Source organism: Equus przewalskii, chromosome 19 (genome assembly GCF_037783145.1).
Source record: "Equus przewalskii isolate Varuska chromosome 19, EquPr2, whole genome shotgun sequence".
Lineage (NCBI taxonomy): Eukaryota > Metazoa > Chordata > Mammalia > Perissodactyla > Equidae > Equus > Equus przewalskii.
This window is the reverse complement of record NC_091849.1, coordinates 62,336,258-62,357,554: the sequence shown is the minus strand read 5'-3', so window position 1 is coordinate 62,357,554 and position 21,297 is coordinate 62,336,258. Positions and strand designations below refer to the sequence as shown.

The window sequence follows — 21,297 nt, the reverse complement described above, 5'->3', positions numbered from 1 at the left end:
TATATGATGTAAAAGCCATCCTTACTTGAGAGAAAATTAAAAACCTTATAAATAATCATGCTGAAGTTACATTAATAAATTAGTAATAAAGTGGTAATACTGTCTAAGCTATTTTAAATAAATCTTTGCCTTTGAAAAGAGATGCTTGTGTTTTTGAATTACTAATCATAAATTTTACCAATAAACATTACTTCCTTTTAGAGAAACATATTTTTTTCTAAGTGAACATATGGCTCATGTGTTTTTTCATTCACGAATATTACGTGTTAAATCTATTTGAAAATTATATGCAGAGGGACATCCTCCCTGTACAGGCACTTACAGGCCCATGTCATACACAGCTCTCGACATTAAAACCACAAGAAGTCCCATCTTGCTGGTGAGTTTCTCCTGTCCATCCCAAGGCTGAACTGATGACCTACTAAGGGAGGAGCAGAGGTCAGAGCCCTTTACAGACAGGGACCCTGCTCTCTCCTCAGCACCACTTAGTACCCGACTGTGGGAGCTCATCAAAGCCCAAGGGAATTCCACCATGAGAAGACTCCCTCCTAGAGCTCCTTCACACGCTCTGCCTTCATGATGCCCTCATCTTTCCCTCCTGACTCAGGAGCCACATCTGGATCCCTGTCTTTCAAATGGAAACCACTCTGTATGTAGCATCCCAAAGCCAGTCAGCGGCAGAAACGGCTCCAAATATGCTCTCTTGAGCACTACGAGAGAATGCCTCCACGAATTCCACCACAGCATTCCACATCGAAACGACTGACGGCTTTTCCTGTAGAAATACCATTACACACGCCTTCTAAGTTTCACACCACTACTTTTCATAACACTACTTTTCAGGCACATAGTATTGTCCTTCATTAATACTGTGGTTTAATAGTTTTGTGGTCCAGTCACTAAATCTAAATTAAGAAAAATTTCTAATTCTCCTAAGAAAACGTGTTTGAGTTCCAAAAAACCAAATTAAAAATGTATGTAACATAATTTTCCAATAATTTAGCATAAGTGATAGCCTAAATTAGTTCTAGTCTACAAACAATTCTTTCGTTGTTACAAAAGAACATTTAAAAGAGTTTAAATCTGAGGCAGTATCTCTGCTCCTACAGGATTTTCCTAAGAGAAACAGAAGGGTTCTAAGTACACGAAGTAGCGGAAAAAAAGAATATTTCAGAGAATAGTAATCAAAAGGTTTCCACACTCCCATTTTCATCTGGGGGAAGAATACAGGAGCAAATAAGAACACACTTTCCTACTGATTGTGTGTCCATGTGCACATTGGGATTCCTGAATCAGGCATTCTAAACCATCAGTTGAGTGATAGCTGTTTCTAGTCAAGTCAAGAAAGTGTGAGCCAAAGTGACGGAACAATGGGATTAACCAGATCCACTGCAACATTTGCTGATAGGCAGCGGCAAAACATCCAGCATTGTCTCACAGCCGAATTTAAGTGAAGTACAAATCACTGTACGCACTTACAATATTTTTGTATCCCAAAAAAGGCAATTATAAAAATAGACTAATTAGTCTCAAACCCAAGAATTATTCTCATTAACAGTGACTATTTTTGAAAGTACAGTCATGCACCGCATAACAACATCTCAGTCAGTGATGGACTGTGTGTATGACGGTGGTCCCAGGTTAGTAGCACACGGCCTAGGTGTGTCGCAGGCTATACCATCCAGGGTTGTGTAAGCACACTCTGTGATGTTCACACAACAACAAAATCGCCTAATGACACATTTCTCAGAACACATCCCTGTCATTAAGTGACGCATGACTGTGCATCAATATTGTTAAAAGACTGAGATCCTTGGGGAACAAAGAAATAAACAAAGAATACTGATTAATTTAAGTAAAACTTAAAAAGTCATTCCTGATTTATTTAAGTATATAATGATAAAAATAATTTATTCTAAAGAGATAATTAAAATGTGCTTTTTATGATAAGCTATAAGTGGATACTTGAAAATAAAAGCTTATAAACTATCACAAAAAGTCTGAATAAAAACTTCTTTTTGCTAATCCCAATAATTTATCTTCTGTGAAATGATACAGGTAAAAGCATTTTGCAAACTACAAATGGTATACAAAATCAAGGCAATACCATTTTTTATTATATACTACAACATATATGCAGATATTACTGTTGGACTAAAACTGAAAAGTGATTTTTTCAATGATTTAAATAATTTTCAAAATGTTAAAACTGAGTAATGTTATTTATTCTCTAAAGTGAAATAAAAGAAATAAGGTGTGAGATCACTTATAATCAAATGTATATAAAAACATCCCTAGCACCTACAATCTGCTTAGACTGTTAAATATTTGGAAGCATGGATTTACCTTCCCATGGTTCAGCAGATAATTACATTTGCTTTCTAGTATACTTCCTAGTTATATTTTAAGAGGAGTGGTATATGGACACGTTTTTTAAAAAATCTATCAAAAGACTCATTTCAAACTTAGCACCAAGAAGTTATTTCTCAGTATCACAAAAAAAGTTTTGATTGTAGAAAGCAATTATCAAGGGTCGAAAAAGACGGAATTGGGAGAGAAGTAAAAGTGAAGCACACAGACATCACAGTTTAGTAAAGAAAGCTATGGCGAAGCCGGCGACCAGCAACATGAGAATGGAGAGAGTGAACACAGCATAGGTCTGGTGCTTTTAACATACCCAGTTCTAGTTTCTGACAAGAGGGAATCTCTTCTGTTACCGTAATGAAGTAGCTGTGCAATCCCTTGAAGGCCAGGAGCAAAGTGGCACAAAGTGTATAATGAAAACGATAGGCGTGATGCAGGAAGGAGTCGGCAACGACGAAGCTGCAACCCTAGACGAAGGACAGATTTGGGACAGAGAGTGTTAGTAACCAGAAACCTAAAAATATTACATTTAAAACACGGAAAAATAAACGAAAAACTCTGAACGTTTGCTAATTACAGTTACTCTAAAACATGTAAGAAATTCAGCAACATATTAGGGAGTTGCTCTTGTTCATACAAGTAATTTTAACACATGAAATGCAACTCTAGTAATTTCTGATACAGTGGACTTTTAAAACATGCAGATTGGAACATGGCTTGAAAATCTGAGATTCTAATTACATCTGGACTGTGGCACAGGCGCTCTTTTTAGTAGAGCCTCTTTCCTTTCAGGGGAGTAATGGCCGTGCTTGCCCTACTGTCAGCTGGCTCTCAGCTCTGGCAACGGCTCTTTATAGGCTCCTTCAGAAGGATTCTACCAGTGCTATTCAAGGAGCAAGAGGTGACAGTAACAAGCTAAAAAATGCACTGCTGTCAAAGATCTCTATCCATTAAATCTGGTAAAATCCTGAAGTATCAGGTTAATTTTCATAATAAACAAATGGAACCAACCAATTTGTTAAGATCATATTTAATTAGATCTGTAAGTTGATGAGCTCAAATAATTAATAAAAGAACTATCACATGCACGGATAAAACAGTTAAAAGACATTTCATTTGAAATAAGAGGGAAAAGAGGATTTATAAACATATCAGTTCTTACGTCTGGCGATAACTGTTTTGTGTAGTTAATACCAAAGACCACACTTTCAAGAGTAGGAATCACAGAATCTTTGTTTTGTGCTGGTGTATTTCTATTTAACCAGGTAGTCTTCACAGGGCGAGGAAAGCTGGAGAAATAAGTATTATATTACTATTTTATTATTGTCATAATGGTCTATTTGAACGTTAAGTTAAATGCTCATGAAAGAAAATCTTATAGGAAGAGAATAAAGAGCAAGGGTTTTGCAAGATTATGATTTGTAAAGTATTCTTAAAGTAGTTTCATAATTTTTCCTTTAATAATTTGAATTGTTATGAAAAGACACAGAATATAAAAAAAACGAAGACTAGATGCTTGAGACAACTTCTCTATGAGTGGGCTTCCAGGAGTCTCAGGGGATCCTAGAGATAAAGCAGGGTGCATGCTGGGGGCCGGCCTGGCGGCGGAGCGGTAAAGTTCATGCGCTCTGCTTGGCAGCCCAGTTCGGATCCTGGGTGTGGACCTAGCACCGCTCATCAGGCCATGCTGAAGTGGTGTCCCACATAGCAGAACTAGAAAGACCTGCAGCTAGAGTATACAACTATGTACTGGGGGGCTTTGGGGAGAAGAAGAAGGAAAAAAAAAAAGACTGGCAACAGACGTTAGCTCAGGGCCAATCTTTAAAAAACAAAACAAAACAGGGTGCATCCAGGGGAGCTAAATGACATGTGAGAGCCAAGCTTTAATTCACAAATACTGATCAGTCAGAACTGGTTACCAAGTTTATAAAGTTAACACAATCAATTATGGATGCTGCTTACAGAAATAAAAAGCTACCACTTAAATGTAGAAAAAGAAAAATTACTAAATCTACTTGTTGACTCTATTACTCAAAAACAGGATATTTCCTTTCTTCTCAGTAAAAGGCTACAAACTCCATTAAGATAACCTGTATAAGTGCTTCAAGGCACCATCTCAATCACATACTGCTGTCAGCATTAACATTACATTTAAGATACCATAAATTATACAGAATAAGAAGCATAATCTGTCTGAATGTTTAAAACTCATATACAATCTTATTTGAGATGAAGTACTGGCTAATTATAAGCAGGCCAAAGCATGTGGATTGTTCGGCAGTTTGGCAAAAGGGAGAACACAGAAAAGTAAATCAACTTTGCCATACCAGAGAGCAGCCTCCATGTGCAAAATCAATTTGCTTTGCAAAAATAAGGTATCTACATCTCAGCAAAGAAGGGAACTGTTAAGTCAATGGTAAATTCCACTTGCTACTATGTTTTCCAGAATTCAGTCTTAAAAGTTGTACTTAAATTCCCAATATAAGAAACAGGTTATGTAAAAAAAGGAGCAAAAAAAGAAATCCCAGTCCCACTTACTTTAAATAATTGATCTAGTATCTATAATTGGGTTGATTATAGAAATTGTTTTAAATAAAAATAACATTTAAAAAGACAACATTGTAAATTTAAAATCTTTTTCATTGTGATTAGAAGATAAAAAATCCACCTGTAACAAAATGTTAGGCAAGACTGTCGAAGCCTGAACAGCGAGGAACGTGGCCCTGCACACGCCCTCCACCGGTGCGCCACCAGCCAAGCTCGCCCGCCCTCTTGCTCAGGTTCCAGGCCCTCGCACAGGCACTGAGCAGCAAAGGCGCCACTTCTCGCAGGGCAAAGGTCCAGCAGCAGGAGAGGGCGTGTCAGGGTCCCGGCACCCAGGTGAAGAACAGCCACCTCGCTGATGCCGTATCTCCTCCTCGTTCCCAGCCACTAAGCAGAGCTGACAGCTAATCCTCCTGGCTTCAGATTCTGAGCCAAAAACGGCTTCTCCCTCCAGTAAAGGGCCTCCAGGAGATGAGCTCCGCTTTCTCCTGTGGGGCTGCGGCAAACGCGCTGCGTCGCAGGAGGAAGCAGGCGGTCAGCTCGCTGCGTTAGTGACGCGAACACCATCACCCTGTTTACAGGGCCTCAGGAGGCAACATCAGCAGCCTGCGCAGACCTCCACGAACTGTCTGCACGGTCCTCAGAAGAGAAACCGAGCCAGGGTCATAAAGAAGGGCCTGCTGAGACAGTTTAGTAGGGACTCCTACAGAAATTACAAAAATAAGAGATTCAGAAAACTACAGGATGTATTTTATCAACAGATAAACTTTCAGCACTAAAACCTAAAATGTAATTCATATAAAAGTAATATTGTATACCACTTACTTGAAAGTTCTATTTCAAAAAACCCCACTTTCTTGTCAAAGAAGTTTCATTCATTTATTATGTTATTACATGTAATTTATTCAATCATCTAAAATTGTTTTGAAGTTTATAATAAAATTCTATATAATAATAGGAACACTTTCCTGCTTACCAAAGTTATAGAAACTGAGAACAAGCTCTCAAAGGCCTAGGAGGTAGGACAGAGATGGCAAAACAAGGAGTTACTGCTCTTACTGTAGAGCAAGGAGGCAAAGCACGTCACCAGGAGAGAGACTCCCCAGCCCAGGGCCCTGGGAGATCTCTCACACAGGTTTCAAAATGACGTAAGGGTGTGCCACAGGAGGCTGCTACTTGTGGGCAACGTGTTACACTGTGTTGGTCTTCTATAAATTCTGAGGGTAATTCTACATAATTATCTACTTAGTTTTCTGATAAATCAGTTTAACATCATAACCCTTAAGCGTCATCCCTAATATGAGTTGTTGGAATCAGATTTGTGTCAGAAATTACAAAGTAGGCAGTTCAGAAATCATATCAATGTGGAGTCTTTTCAGAGAAGTTACTAATTTTAAAAGTATCTAGGGGCTGGCCTGATGGTGTAGTGTTAAGTTCGTGTGCTCTGCTTCAGCGGCCCAGGGTTTACGGGTTCAGATCCCAGGCCCAGACCTACACATCTCTCGTCAAACCATGTCGTGGTGGCACCCCACATACAAAATAGAGGAAGACTGGCACAGATGTTAGCTCAGTGACAATTTTCCTCAAGCAAAAAGAGGAAGATTGCCAACAGACGTTAGTTCAGTGACAATCTTCCTCAAGCAAAAAGAGGAAGACTGAAAACAGATGTTAGCTAAGGGCCAATCTTCCTCACCAAAAAGAAAGAAAGAAAGACAAAGAAAAGAAAAAAAAAGGTGTGTATTTGTTGCCCACACCACAAGGAGGATGTTTTATTGTAAAAACTGAAGAGCTTGAATTGTACTCTTACATTAATGAAAGACACTCTGACTCCTTGTGGAAGTGGGCAGAAAAAATAATTATCCCAGTGCATTTATTATGATCCAGAACATTAGGCACCTCGAAGCTAAAATGGTACAGTATACAGTTTAAAAATGCTTAGTAAAGGCCCATAAAATTGATTAATGACTTAGAAAACAAGAATTATTGTATAGTATAGATTTAAGAAGATCAAATTAGCCCATACAGAGAAGAGACAAACAAAAAAGCTAAGAAAAAATGAACACACTGTTTCAGAGACTGAATACCCCAGTTGAGCGTTGCAGAAAAGCACAGGCACAGACTAAACCACGCTGTACAGTTATTTCCAAACTGCATCATTTTTCTTAGTCAGTTTATTTGACAAAGACTGCTCCATATTTCTGTAATAAATAAGCTGTCAATCTAATGTTACCGTGCTTTTAAATTTTATTATTTTATTACTTTAGTATAAAATGGAAGTATTTATTAAATCATCGTGTATGTTTTCACTCTAAGAACAAAAGACACGACATTAACCAGGACTGGGCAGTGATTCAATCTACCTGATGAGTGGCTGGTGTAGTGCCACCAGCGACGCGTGGACCGTGACGGACACGACCGAGAGGTGGAAGTAGTCGAACATGACGTTGGCGTGGTGGTGGAGGCCCCTGTGGAGGCTCAGGTGCAGCTTCAGCGTCCGGCTGCTGATCAGCTGCAAGGAGCCCAGGTCGTCCGCCCTGCGAGAGGTAGCACATGTGCACGGAACACAGCACAGCCACTGTGGCCAGTATTTCGTGCAGCAGTTTAAACTACCAAACATTTAGTCACTTAATTACTTCTTTAAAACTTTGGAAAGCACCACATTTGCATTAGACAGCAATACGAAATCTAACAACACAAAAATAACCAGACCTTACCTACAGTTTTCTATCAGTCTGTGATATGGACTTTTCCACTAATGTCCCTATAAAATGAGTCCTTTTTGAGACTTCAGGAATTATTCTCATCTTATCATAAATTTTACTCCATAGAGAATACTGTTGATTATAAGGTTGCCGCGTAACATAGGTCAAATCCTATTATAATAAATTCCAAAAGATATGTAAGATTATTTTTAGTGTACAAAATTTTGTTATTAATTGGTTAATTTGGTTGATATTTTATACGGATATTTAGTTTGTCAATAGATTTGCACATACAAAAAGCTGAAATGCCATGAAAATGATATCTAAATACATACATACTTTAACCCATACATACATTACATCTATCTACAGCTAATGAACTACTTAGTCATTTCAGCCTACTCCACTTACAGAAGTCTGACTTGGTGTAAAAAAGAACCCCTTAAGGAATTCTTTGCAGTAAACAAGTATCGCAGGAGAGCAGAAGCTACCACGTGGAAAATTCTTATCCCTGCATGAGAGTAGAGGACTTCTCAAGTGGACCTTTCAGTGACGTGACTGCTTAGTCTTTTATCCTACCTGCAGTCTGAATTACATGCGATTTTCAAGAAGCGTTTCTACACACAAATTTGAAATGAAAAAAACAAAAGATCTACCAAAACAAAACTGTTAAATGGATCTCTGATTCTTGTTTTAAACGAATACAAGCTCAGTTCGTCCCTAAAATATGCGACTGCATGTTCAGATGTGCGGACGAGTTCAGGACAGCCCGTCCCAAACTCCCTCAAGGCTCCAGAAATTAACGAACTAGAAACAGCCACCAAGTGTGAGAGTCATCAGTTCTGGTAACTCTCTCAATACCACAAGACCCACCTAAAGATGGCATCACTCATGCCACCAAGAAAGATTAGCCAGTGATACAGTGAAAGAGAGCTCATTTATATTTAAATGCCTCATGGCAGTGGATTTGTATCAACAGGAACTTCTAGAATCTAGGAAATTGTTTCATATTTGTTTACCTTGTCTGGATTTCACCAGGAGCTCCTGGAACAAGCATGGGCACAAGAGTAGGCCTAACCATTCTCATGAGGCAGGCTTCCCACAAGATAGAGTAGTTCAAAATAAACAAGAAGGGGACGGGCTAGATTCTAAGAAGAAAATGGGGAATCTAATACTAACACATAACCGTCATGAGTAACTAAAGATTTTTAATTGTTTGATTAGCCTACTTACGAATAATCTCCATCTGTGAAGTGCAGATCCAAGGATAACAGAAAATTCATTTCCTCAAGGGTTTCTTCAATCTGAAGAGAAATTATAATATATTTTTTGAATATTTTTAGAAAGTGAGAAATACACCTTGAGGCTTTACAAAAACTATCTAAATATATAGGAAGAGATGCTTACCTTTTTTTCATCCAACAACATTTTAACTTTGAAGATCATGACATCATTTAAAACAACCTCCTCATTTTTATAAAGAATTTGAAATGTTTTACTGCAAATCAGAGAATCATGAACTGAAGCTGGAAAGGCTAAAGTCATACCTAAAACAGATAAGATATATAACTGACAGGTAAAAGGCAAAAATATAACACAAGCGAATTAATACTTTTACTTTAAAGTATTGTAAGCTTGATTACATTACTCCAACACCATTATCATCTTATATAGCAGTATTAGAACATTTCTGAAACTTTATTAATTCCTATGATAAAAAATGAACAAGTAAGTACATTATAACCATTATAAAATTGTTGTACAACTTAATCTAAGAAGGTAAACGAGGGAATCTCAAGGTAGCTATTTTAAGAGTGAACGACTGATCTGTCCACCACAGAAGGAAGCAATTTAGTTTTCCCTAGCTCCACACTAAGGAATTCGGTTGGCCTTTGTCCTGGTTGCTGGGAGGTAACCTCTAAACCTTGTAATAAAGAATCTGGTTGGCTTTTGTCCCCAGTTCCTGAAAGATGGCTTCTAAATCCTTACAATTACCCAGTGGCAGGAGTGTCTTTGTTACTCGTGGTGGGCCCAGACAGTTTATGGTAAGGAGGTGACTCAGGACAGGGGCTGGCCACACCGGTGAGAACAATCATACGATTAGAGAGTTGGGCTTTGAGCTCCCTACTCCAGGGAGGGGAACGGGGCTGGAGACTGAGCCACACGGGTGATGATTCAGTCAACCATGCCTATGTAATCAGACACCAATAAAAACTCTAGACACAAGGCCTGAGTGAGCCGCCCTGGTTCGCAATACTCTCCGTTCTGTCGCATACAGATTTTCTGGAGGGTAATGCATCCTGACTCCTCGGGGAGAGAACAATGGAAGCTTCACAAATCTGGGACCTCCCAGAACTTACTCTGTGCGTCTCTTCTTTTGGCTGGCTCTGATCTGCTATAATATCTAGCTCTATCTTTGCTTTAATAAAACTGTAATAATAAGCAGAGAGCTTTCCTGAGTTCTGTGAGTTGTTGTAGTGAATTATCGAACCTGAGGGGGTAATGGAAACCCCAAATTTGTAGCCATCTGATCAGAAGTGAGGGTATCTTGTGGACCCCTGAAGTTGCAGCTGGCGTCTAAATTGAGAGCAGCCTCATGGAAGACTATGTCGTTTACCTGTAAAGGTTGGTCAATCTCCGAGTTCTTGGTGTCAGGTCATTCCAATAGCCCACCTGCTGTCTTATTCTATCCTCTTGCAATAACGTGATGTGAGAAACAGTTGAAGAAACTGAAGATGTTTAAGCAAGAGACAAAGCAAGCTTGGCACCTCGGCGGGACAGGGAGCTCAGAGAGAGATACCAGAGTCCAACTGGAGCAAGGAGGGTGTCCATACGGGGTGGTGGCCTACTGTCAGTGCAGGGGAGGAGGGCAGCCTGGAATGAAGAGTCAGAACCCACGAAGGGGGCTGGACCCAAATTAGGTGAGAAGGGAGTCCCTGAAGGGGGCAGCCTGGTGCAGGGTGCAGGAGTCCAGAAAGGATGAGGAAAACTTCCACGTGGGGTGAGGGTGGTGGGCAGCAGCCTGACACACTCTAACGGAGCCCCCACAAGGTGAGGAGGATGTCCCTGCAGAAGCAGCTCCTGGCACAAGGACTCAGCAAGTCCACATGGGGTGAGGAGGGTGTCCACGTCAGGGAGTGACCTGGCAGGAGTTGCTTAGGCCCAAGAGGTGTAAGGAGAGCATCCTTGAGGGAGAGGGTGCAGTGACAAGAGACTGGCACCTATACGGGACTCATCACATAAGAAAATATATTAATGAGTCAGGTTTCCTACTGAAACTTTTGAGAGAAAGGATGTGCACATATGGAAAGGAGATACAAATGTAAAATGAATCTTGTGGTACTGGTTGAAATGAGAAATACTGATGTGAACTCACAGTTTTCACTACATATTTAGATAAAGACAAGTGTAAATCTGTATATATATGTGTAAATACATACTGTGTACATACACGTACTCACTAGCTCTATCCACTCAAAGGGCCTGGGAGCAACAAGGCCCCAAGTACTGGTTTCTAATTATTCTCCACCAAAAGGAATCAGGGCTTTTGGAGAAATGGTTGACTGCAGAGCTGGAGCACAGACAGGACAAAACAAGTTTGGACCATCTTTTCACACAAGACAGTAAGGAAGTGCTAAAACAATGAGGGACACAACAAAAGGACCTAGAAGCTGGCTAGAAGAGGCCATCCCTGGTCATATCTGGGATGAACTGAGAATCAAAATAAATTATTATAGTAATGGATTACCAGCCATTAAATCAAAAAGAAACCCATTAAGTCCATACTGATAGAAATAAATAAATGAGTGAAAAAAATCAGAATTTTGAAGGGGAAAAGAGTAACTTTACAGTGAAGAAGAATGACAAAGACTTAGTCAAATGACCCAACTTAACATCATCAGTAATGGGACAAATAGAAATCATGTGCCACCTAACAGGACATAATAAGAAGAACACAGCATCACTTCTGAGATATCTCTATCTAATCATCAGGAAATCACAGATCAACAGAAACTGAAGGACATTCTACAAATTAACAGGATTATAGTCTTCAAAAGTGTCAGGGTCATGAAAGTCAAGGAAAGGCTGAGGAACTGTTCCACAACAAAGGAGATGAAAGACATTACTAATTACAATGCATGATTCTGAACTGGATCATTCTGCTATAAAGAAATTTATTGGGACAACTAGCAAAACTTGAATGGGTCTGCGGATAAGATGGAAGTAATGTATCAATGTTATCTTCTTGATTGTGATGGTTTTAATGGGGTTATAAACAAGAATATTCTTGTTTGGAGAAAACACATAAAGTTGTCCCCCTTATCTGCAGGGAATACATTCCAAGACTCCTAGTGGATGCCTGAAACTATGGATAGCACTGAATCCTATAGATACTATGTTTTTTCCTATACATATACACCCACGATAAAGTTTAATTTATAAATTAGACATAGTAAGAGGTTAATAGCAATAACATAATAAAATAGAACAATTATAACAATATACTGTAATAAAAGTTACCATAGATCTCAGCATACAATTATTTTTCTTTCCTTATTAGGTGGAGAACTTTTACCTTTTCACTTAAAGGAAGCATTTTAGGCTTCTCTTTGGCATATCTGAATTGCCAGCATCACTATTCTTGTGCTTTGGGGCCATTACTAAGTAAAATAAGGGTGACTTGAACACAAGCACTGTGATACCGTGACAGTCAATCTGATAACTGAGACGGTTACTAAGTGACTCTACTACATGCCACTAGGCTGCTGTCCCTCCTTCACCTTAGTAGGAGTCTGGAGGTTTATTCACTGGAGAGGATAAGCAGAGGCCCTCTGAGCTGGAAGTCACCTGCAGAACTGAGAGCATGTGCAGATGAGCACAGGCATATGGACACATTCCTGAATACTGAGCACAGACTCGCAGAACTCTTCCTTTGCTGGGCTCCCAGAAGGCTGGCAGTTAGATTCTTACTCCCCAGGAAAGAAAGACACCAGAGTCTTCTCTGGCATTTCAAGAACCGTGAAGTGTGCAAGATTTTACCCTATCTGCATGCTAACAAGCCAGCCTGCCACAGTGTCATGGATGCTGGCAGAAGACACAAGACTCCTGGGTCACAGGACTTTATTACTCATGGCACAGCAAACAGCATGAACTCCATGTTCTCATCGGTTGCTCTCGGCCTCACTTCCCTAAGTCTTATGGGGGTGACGTGGAGGCAGGCCCAGGGGGATGCTATGCATGCAGAGTGTTTTGGTCACTATCGAGGAACTCTATGCTTAGGAAACTTCAATCTTTTGTAAGGGGCTATAAGAAACCTGCCTAACCTCTGAACTGGAGGAAGACATTATCTTTACTATGCTGGACAGCAGACATATCTACTTTCTGCTCCAGACAGAGAAGCTGTCTATACTATGCATAGCTCTTCAAAATACAAACATCCTTAAAAAGATAGTCTGCAACAGAAATCTGTCAGTGTCTCTGCTCACAAGAGATACAGAAGTGTGAGAAACCATGGAGAACTATTTTCAACAATACATAAGATAAAATATCAGATTCTTCACGGTTCTTGACATGCGGAATCTGACCAACCCAACAGATCTACAACAGATCTATTATGTAGATCTACCGTAACAGATAAGAGCTACAGATACTGACTTCAAAGACTGCCTAGCAAACAGCTCACTAAGACGACCCTAATGCACAGCCCAGAGAGACAAGGCCCACGTATGCTCTCAGAACTTCCATTCAGCCCGCCTTTCCTTCATGCATAGATAACTGAGGACCATCAGACACCCGAGGAAAGTGTCTAATGCGCAAGTCAGAGATCAAAACAAGAGGAAAAAAGCAACTTGTAGAGAAAAATAAAACTGAAAAAAAAATCCTACTGTTCTTGGAAAAAAGTGCATTCAGGAAACAAGAAAAATGTTGCTATAACAAAGGAATACTCAGGGAACAAAAGAGCACTTGGATTTTAAAAGAAAAAGGGAAGGGATGAGAGGGAGGAAGGAATAGAAAGAGAAGAGGGAGAAAGAGAGAGGGAGAGACAGAGAAAAGCAAAAAGCTTAAAAGATGGGTTTTAAAGGTGAAGAAATGACCCAGTGAGTATGCAAAAGACAAATGGAAACAAGGAGAGGAAACACTAAAAATTAAGAGATCTAGTAAAGATGATCCACCATCTAAATAAAAGAAGTTCCAGAAAGAAAGAATAGAGAAAACAGATGGGAGAAAATCATTAACAACATAAAACGTCCCAGAACTGAAGTACATGTGTCTCCAGATTACAGGGCCCAATGAGCATGCAGAGAGACCTGAGGGTCATCATGTGCCATCAGAACACTAGAAACAAAGGGATTCTACAAGATTCCTAAGAGGGGAAAGGGTCACCTAGGAAGGATGAGCAATCAGAGCAGCTTTGGAACTCTCAGCAGCAATGCTGCAAACCCAAAGACAATGAAGCAGTACTTCCAAAATTCTGAAGGAAAAAGAGTTCCAACCTAGAATTCTATACTTGGCTCAACTTTCAAACAAGTATAAGACTAGAAGAAAGACAGTTTTAGACATTGACGGTTGCAAAATATTTATTTCCTATGTCATTTTTCTCAGCAAGATATTGGAGAAAGGGTCCACCAAAATAACAGCATAAACTGAGAAAGGAAAGTAGGTGTTAGGAAACCAGAGATCCAATGCAGAAGAGAGAAGAAGGGAATCCCTAGGAAGAAGGTGAGGGAAGACCCAAAGAGATCCTCTGCCTCAGACACAGAGGGGGAGGAATACAGACTGGCCTGGCGTGCCTCAACAGATGCATACATTGAGGTCTGCTGTCTGAAAGATCTTTGCTGCCATGGTACCATTTTTTAACCTAAGGGACAGACTAAAAGTTTGGCCAAATTCTTTACCGTACTTGATTTGTTTGAGGGTGTACTGATGAAGTTCCTGCCCTAATGCCTAGACACACGAGGGCAGTCTTTCCACCTCACAGAAGTTTTCTGCTTCGACCTAGACCTGAGAGTTGAAGGAAGGAAAGTTGAATGGTAAGTTTAGATGCAAATCAGCCTACCCCATATGTTGGACATCCAATACTTCATCACATGACAACCTTGCCGGAAGCCCTGAACGTGGGGGGCTTTAAGTTTCACACAACTGACTCTTGCCCTTGCCCAATAACTTCCCCAAAGGAGGTCTTGAAACCTCTCAAGTACACAGACGTACTATAACCCAGAAAGATGTTTTTCTTCTGATAACCTTATTTTAATTGTAGTGATACTGGAGCTTTCTTATACAACTGGGCTTGTTCTTGCTGCTCAGTTTTTCCAAACTCAACCAGATACTTCCTTGGGATACATTCATAGGTGATAAAACAATAATGAAGAAAGCAAAAGAATGATTAACACAAAAGTCAGGAAGGTACACAGGAGGCGTTTATGGTGCTAGCAATGTTCTATTTCTTAAATGAAGGGTTGGGTACCTGGGTGATCACTTTATTATTTAATAAAATAATGTTTTATATGACCTTCAAAAATGTATGATACAGTTCACAACAAAATTTTAAATATTTATTGTACAGGCACTCTGTGCCATCCATTGTTCTAAGCTAAGTAGATCAAACCAAACCAAACAAAAAACCCAACAGGTTCCCTGCCCTCATCTAATTCTGTAAACTACACCTGCACTAAGTGTTACGGAGGAGGACAGAGTGGTGCGGCAGGTCAAACAGGAGGGTGAAGCTAGTCTGTGGGGTCAGGAAAGGCTTTGTTGACAATAAAGCATCTGAGTTGAAATACCATAAAAAAGTTAGTCAAATGAGAATGGAAAGAAAGAGAATTTCAGGAGGAAGGAACAGAAACCTCAAGAAGGCAAGGTCCATGTCTCATGTTTCTTAGTTCATACAGTACTATGTACATGGTCAGCACCTGTGGAGAAATCGGAACCCGTGTACACTGCCGGTGGCAATGTAAAATGGTGTAGCCACTGTGGAAAAGAGTAGTGAAGTTCCTCCAAAAATTAAAAATAAAATGACCATATGATCCAGCAATCCCACTTCGGGGTATTTATCCAAAAGAATTGAAAACAGGATCCTGAAGATGTGTCTGCAACCCCCATGTGCACTGCAGCATTATTTACAACAGCCAAGAGATGGAAACAACCTAAATGTCCATTGATGGACGAATGGATAAAGAAGATGAGGTTTATGATGGAATATTTCCAGCCTTAAAAAGGAAGGAAATCCTGTCATATGCTACAACATGGATGAGCCATGACGACTTATGCTAAGTGAAATAGGTCAAACACTGCAAGATTCTACTTAAGCAAGGTTATTCTAAAGTAGTCAAGCGCATGGAAGCAGAAAGTAGAACGGTGGTTGCCACGGGGCAGGAGGAAGGGGAAATGAGGAGCTGCTGTTCAGTGGCACAGGGCGAAGCAGTCCTAGAGATCTGCCGCACACCAACGTGCATAACTGACACCACTGTACTGCCCACTCACACGTTTGTTAAGAGGGTGGATTTCAAGTTATGTGCTTTTTACCACACACACACACACACACGAGTGCTTTACTTTGGAGTGTGAATACCTCATAGCAGTTTATTTAGAGAAGAGCGCTGGGGGTTTTGTCCTAAAGTAGACACTAACCTTCCTGAATTCTGCACTTGGGCCTGGGGCACCCAACTGACACGGCTGAGCCGGTGACAGACCTTTAATGCATTCCTGTTTTCAGGGCCCCTCACATCCCTTCATCTGCTGTGCCTGCCTGAAATCCCTGGGGAAGGTGTCCCAAAGGGCAGTTCAGCTCCCACTTCTGTTTTCTGTCCTTCAAAACCTGAGTGAAATGTTTTTCTATTATTCCTTTTTGCACTTCTGTATTGCTATTACCAAGGAGTCTTGGAAACAAGACGACCCAAACATATGTGTATACTCAGCTCACCGTCTTGAATCTGAAACCCTCTCTGCTTCTTAATATTTACCAGATGATAACCTCCATCTTGAGGTTAGGAGTCACAAAAATCTTCTTCATTGCTTTAACTTAGGAGTGAGCACTATGTCTTCCACATAATAAGCACCTAGCAAGTATTTATTGAATAAATGAGCCTTCATCTATCTAACTCCTTAATTTAGTGCCGTATTTCCTAGTTGAAATGACTATTTTCACTTGGCCTTTCAGTTATCTGCCAACCCAGAGATCAGATCTACTCTTAGAGACCTTTGATAGAGGTCTACAAACACTTACATTAAGCCTGATAATTTATACTTCATTCCTATTGCTATCTTTCTACATTTCCGTTTCCTTTGGTTAAGCAGCTAGCATTGGTATCTCTTATTTATTGTGCAAAGAAGTGAGCATTCATTCAACGATAAGTTATTAAGCCTCTAAAATATCAGGAACTAAGAGATATGAAGATAAATAAGAACACTACTCCCGCCTTCAGAGTTCCCAATTTAGTTTGGACAGAAGCATTCAGGGAAACATCTGCAGTACAATGCAATAATCTCCTAACCCCCACTTCAGGAGGCCAAAGCAGATGGCCATGTAATGATCACTACCACTTACGCCAGGTAAAAAGACAAGTAATGGCAGTGACAGAAGGAAGCTGTTGAATCTAGGGAAAGCAAAATGGAGGCTTGTGATGTCAAATGGACTCAAGCTTCACGATCTATGCAAAGTTTACTGTAAGATCTAACTCTGTGCTTGGTTTTCCATTCATGGTTGTTGAGATTATTCAATTGCTGATAACAGTAATGGATTAGTGAGATAATATGAATTGCCTCTAGCTTTATATTTCTTTAAACTTTCCTCAGTTTTCTTAAAGCAGTCTTCTTCAATGATTCTTAATGTATGATTATATTAGAATTCCATTTCTGAGGAAAAAAATTCTAAGATGATAAGAGCTGAAGGAGGTACATAGGCAGTGCTATGACAACACGGCGGCAGACTTCTAACTGCTATGGGAGGCCTCTATGGCTTAACGAAGGAGATAATGAGGGGACAACAGGCATGGAACACGAGGTAAGTGAGAGCCCATCAACTCTGAGAAATTGGAAGTGGCTCCATAGACTCCACAGGGAGAACGGTGGGAAACAAAGTCAGACGCGTAGAATAGGGTCAGATCATGAACAAGCCTGACAATTCAGCAAAACGATCACATTTCAGCGGCTCTCAAAGGCAGACCCTGGAAAGTTGGTGGCTGGGCAATATTTAAGAAGACAACTAGGAGGGGAGAAAGAGAGAGTTCTTCTGGCAGCACTTCAAAATATTCAAGGCTTTATTACAAGTGGCCCAGGCAAAGCAATTGGGCCAACCCTTCCTTACCTTGATAACTAGTCCTTAATTCCAGCCTCCCTTTTGTCTTCATATTAAGTTTTTTAACCGCTATCACCTGTATAAAAGCACGCGGTGGTGAGTAGGAAGAAGAATGGAGTACACATACACATAAAGAACAGATGGCCTTAGAAAAACCCTGGTCAATCAAATACAAATAACTGGAAATTTCTTCTTTGTTCAACCAGCGTTGATTTCTTATTAGTCCAAATGCTTATCTAGTTGTGAAGCATCTCTCAAAGTGGAGAATATATTTTTTTAGTAATAAGACCTTCCCCACACATTATTGTTTGAATTTTTGTGCAATTTCCTTTTCTTTCTCCTCATAAATAGCAGTCTTGCAGAAGAACTAAATAGATATTTTTCCAAAAAGAACATCAAAATGGCCAATAGGCACATGAAAAGAAGTTCAACATCACTAATCATCAGGGAAATGCAAATCAAAACCATAATGAGATATCACCTCACACCTGTTAGAATGGCTATCTTCAAGAAGACAAGAGATAACAAGTGCTGGCGAGGATGTGGTGAAAAGGGAATCCTTATACACTGTTGGTGGGAATGTAAATTGCTCCAGCCACCATGGAAAACTATACGGAAGTTCCTCAAAAAACTAAAAATAGATCTGCCATATGATCCAGCTATTCTACTTCTGGGTATACACCCAAAGGAAATGAAAACAAGATTTCAAAGAGATATACACACTCCTATGTTTACTGCAGTGTTATTCACAACAGCCAAGATTATGGAAGCAACCTAAGTGTCCATCGATGGACGAATGGATAAAAAAGATGTGGTATATGGGGCCAGCCCAGTGGTGCAGTGGTTAAGTTCACATGTTCCTCTCCAGATGCCCAGGGTTCACCGGTTTGGATCCCGGGTGCAGACATGGCACCGCCCGGCAAGCCATGCTGTGGCAGGCATCCCACATATAAAGTAGAGGAAGATTGGCATGGATGTTAGCTCAGGGCCAGTCTTCCTCGGCAAAAAGAGGAGAATTGGCAGCAGTTAGCTCAGGGCTAATCTTCCTCAAAAGAAAAAGAAAAAAGATGTGGTATACACATACAATGGAATATTATTCAGCCATGAGAAAGAAGGAAATCCTGCCATATGTGACAACATGGATTCACTTTGAGCACATTACGCTAACTTAGGTAAGTTAGACAGAGAAAGACAATACTGTATGATATCACTTTTATGTACAATCAAAAAAGGTCAAACTCATAAAAAACAGAGAGTAAAAAATGGTGGTTAACAGGGAATGGGGGTGAGGGAGAAGACTGATGTTTAAGGGCACAAACTTGCAATGAGAAGTGAATGCGCCACAGAGATCTAAAGCACAGTGTAACACAGACAATACTGGACCGTAATTATGTAATGGGATAAGACTGATGTTTAAGGGTACGGACTTGCAATGAGTAGTGAACGAGCCACAGAGACCTAAAGCACAGTATAACACAGACAATACTGGACCGTAATTATGTAATGGGATAAGTACTGCTACAACAGCAATCATATTACAATATACAAATGTGTCAAAGTAACACATTGTACACTTTAAATTTACACAATGTTATATGTCAAATTTATTCACTAAAAAAAATAAGACAAGAAATCACAGTCTTATCACTACTGTTGCTAGCTACCATCTAAGTGCCAGGCACTGCACTTTACATACATTGTTCCTAATCTGTTAGGCAGTCTTAGAGGGCAGGGATTAATATATCCATTTTATAGATACCAAGGCTCTGATAACTTACATAATTTGCTCAGGAAGTAAATGCCATTGCATTTGCTCCAAAGCCTGTGCTTGGTCTTCTATGTCACACTGATAAATTAGTTCAAACATATGTGTGCAGTTCACTCTTACACATATCACAGAACTCCTACACTAGTAGGGAACAGCTGTCTCATTGGGGAAGAAAAGACCCAAAGGAAGCATAAAAAGGTTAAACCACATCAATCAGCTATCCTGCATACAAGTAAGGCTAATTCTTAAAAACTTATTTACTAAGCACTATACCAGGTCTCTTTACTCAATTTTCTCATTTAATTTTCACAAACACACTGTACGACAGGGATTATTTCCATTTCACTGATTAGGAAAGGCTCAGAGAAACCGAATAATTTGCTTAAGACCATCCAGCTAGTAAGTGGCAGAACAAGACTTGAAACTATAGCCAAACTCAAACACTTTCTCCACACTAAACTAGTTTTACAAGCACAGAAATGCAAGCCCAGGTACCTGGACTTCTTTGATAAGTTACAGATTCAGGGGTCTTTGTGAACTCTTCTCCTTCCTTCAGTTTCCCTTGTTGCTGCCCATCCTAGTTCACACTTCTTATCCCAGAAATGGTTTTATTAATTTAAAAATTTTTAGTTTATATATTTACACGAGATGTTATCCCATGTACTTAATTACTACGCTGCATAATAGAAATTATATAAATCATAGGAAAACATCAAATAAACTTTACTATAAGTTTCAGCTCCTTACGACCATAAATAGTTCACAAATAGCACAGTAAATGAGTCAAAACTCGACTGCTTCACATTCTTTCTTATATTACTAGCAGCCCAATAATACTTCAATGTATACAGCCCTTTGGAGTTTGAACTTTCACTTACTTAACGCATGACAGCCTTGTAAAGCAGGTAACCCATTTCACAGATAAGAAACTGAGGCTCAAAGAGGTTAAGTGAGTTTTCCGAGGTAACTTAGAAGGAAGTTGGTATCCTGATTCCAAGTTACGACTGTGTTAACTACAACAGAGCTGTGTCTTTGAATCTACAGCTGCTAAAACACCTAAGGTATAGCTGCCTTGGTATCACAAGTGACCCAAATCAATACCAAAACAGTAAGTGGATTTGCTATGTCTTGCCAGAAACTTAAGATCTTCCTTCTTTTTTTTTCTTTTCTAAGGACTGGCACCCGAGCTAACAACTGTTGCCAATCTTTTTTATTTTCTGCTTTTTCTCCCCAAATCCCCCCACTACATAGTTGTATATTGTAGTTGTGGGTCCTTCTAGTTGTGGCATGTGGGACGCCGCCTCAGCATGACCTGATGAGCAGTGCCATGTCCGTGCCCAGGATCCGGACCGGCGAAACCCGGGGCCGCTGAAGCAAAGGGTGTGAACTTAACCATTCGGCCACGGGACCAGCCACAAGATCTTCCTTCTTTATGATGGAGAGTCATTTCAATTTTATAAACCCTTTTCCTCTTGTGTTACCATAACAATGAAAATGCTGTTTACTTGTTTTCAACTTTTGGAATCAAACCATAGACAAAGCACATAATACTTAACTACATTCACAAAACAGAATATGAATGTTAGCAACCTCAGTAATACAAAACAAAGGGTATATCTAAAGGG

General features: G+C 39.9%; 1 protein-coding gene across 28 annotated transcripts in view; it reads right to left on the bottom strand.

Moving 5' to 3' along the window:
* Positions 1-21,297, bottom strand: part of FAM135A (family with sequence similarity 135 member A) — a 112,525-nt gene that overhangs the window by 55,501 nt on the left and 35,727 nt on the right. For 20 of the 28 annotated variants that reach the window (XR_011529838.1, XR_011529839.1, XM_070584851.1 and 17 more), the window contains 5 exons: positions 9,018-9,157; positions 8,844-8,914; positions 7,269-7,442; positions 3,527-3,653; positions 2,678-2,831 (listed from right to left, as the gene is read on the bottom strand). Coding sequence is in view for 20 of the 28 variants with exons in the window: in XM_070584851.1 (XP_070440952.1) it covers positions 2,678-2,831; positions 3,527-3,653; positions 7,269-7,442; positions 8,844-8,914; positions 9,018-9,157 (666 nt within the window). In the remaining 8 variants the exon portion in view is untranslated. Of the gene's footprint in view, positions 1-2,677; positions 2,832-3,526; positions 3,654-7,268; positions 7,443-7,622; positions 7,748-8,843; positions 8,915-9,017; positions 9,158-21,297 lie in introns of those variants that run through there. The other 8 variants (XM_070584864.1, XM_070584866.1, XM_070584874.1 and 5 more) reach the window with 3 other exon arrangements.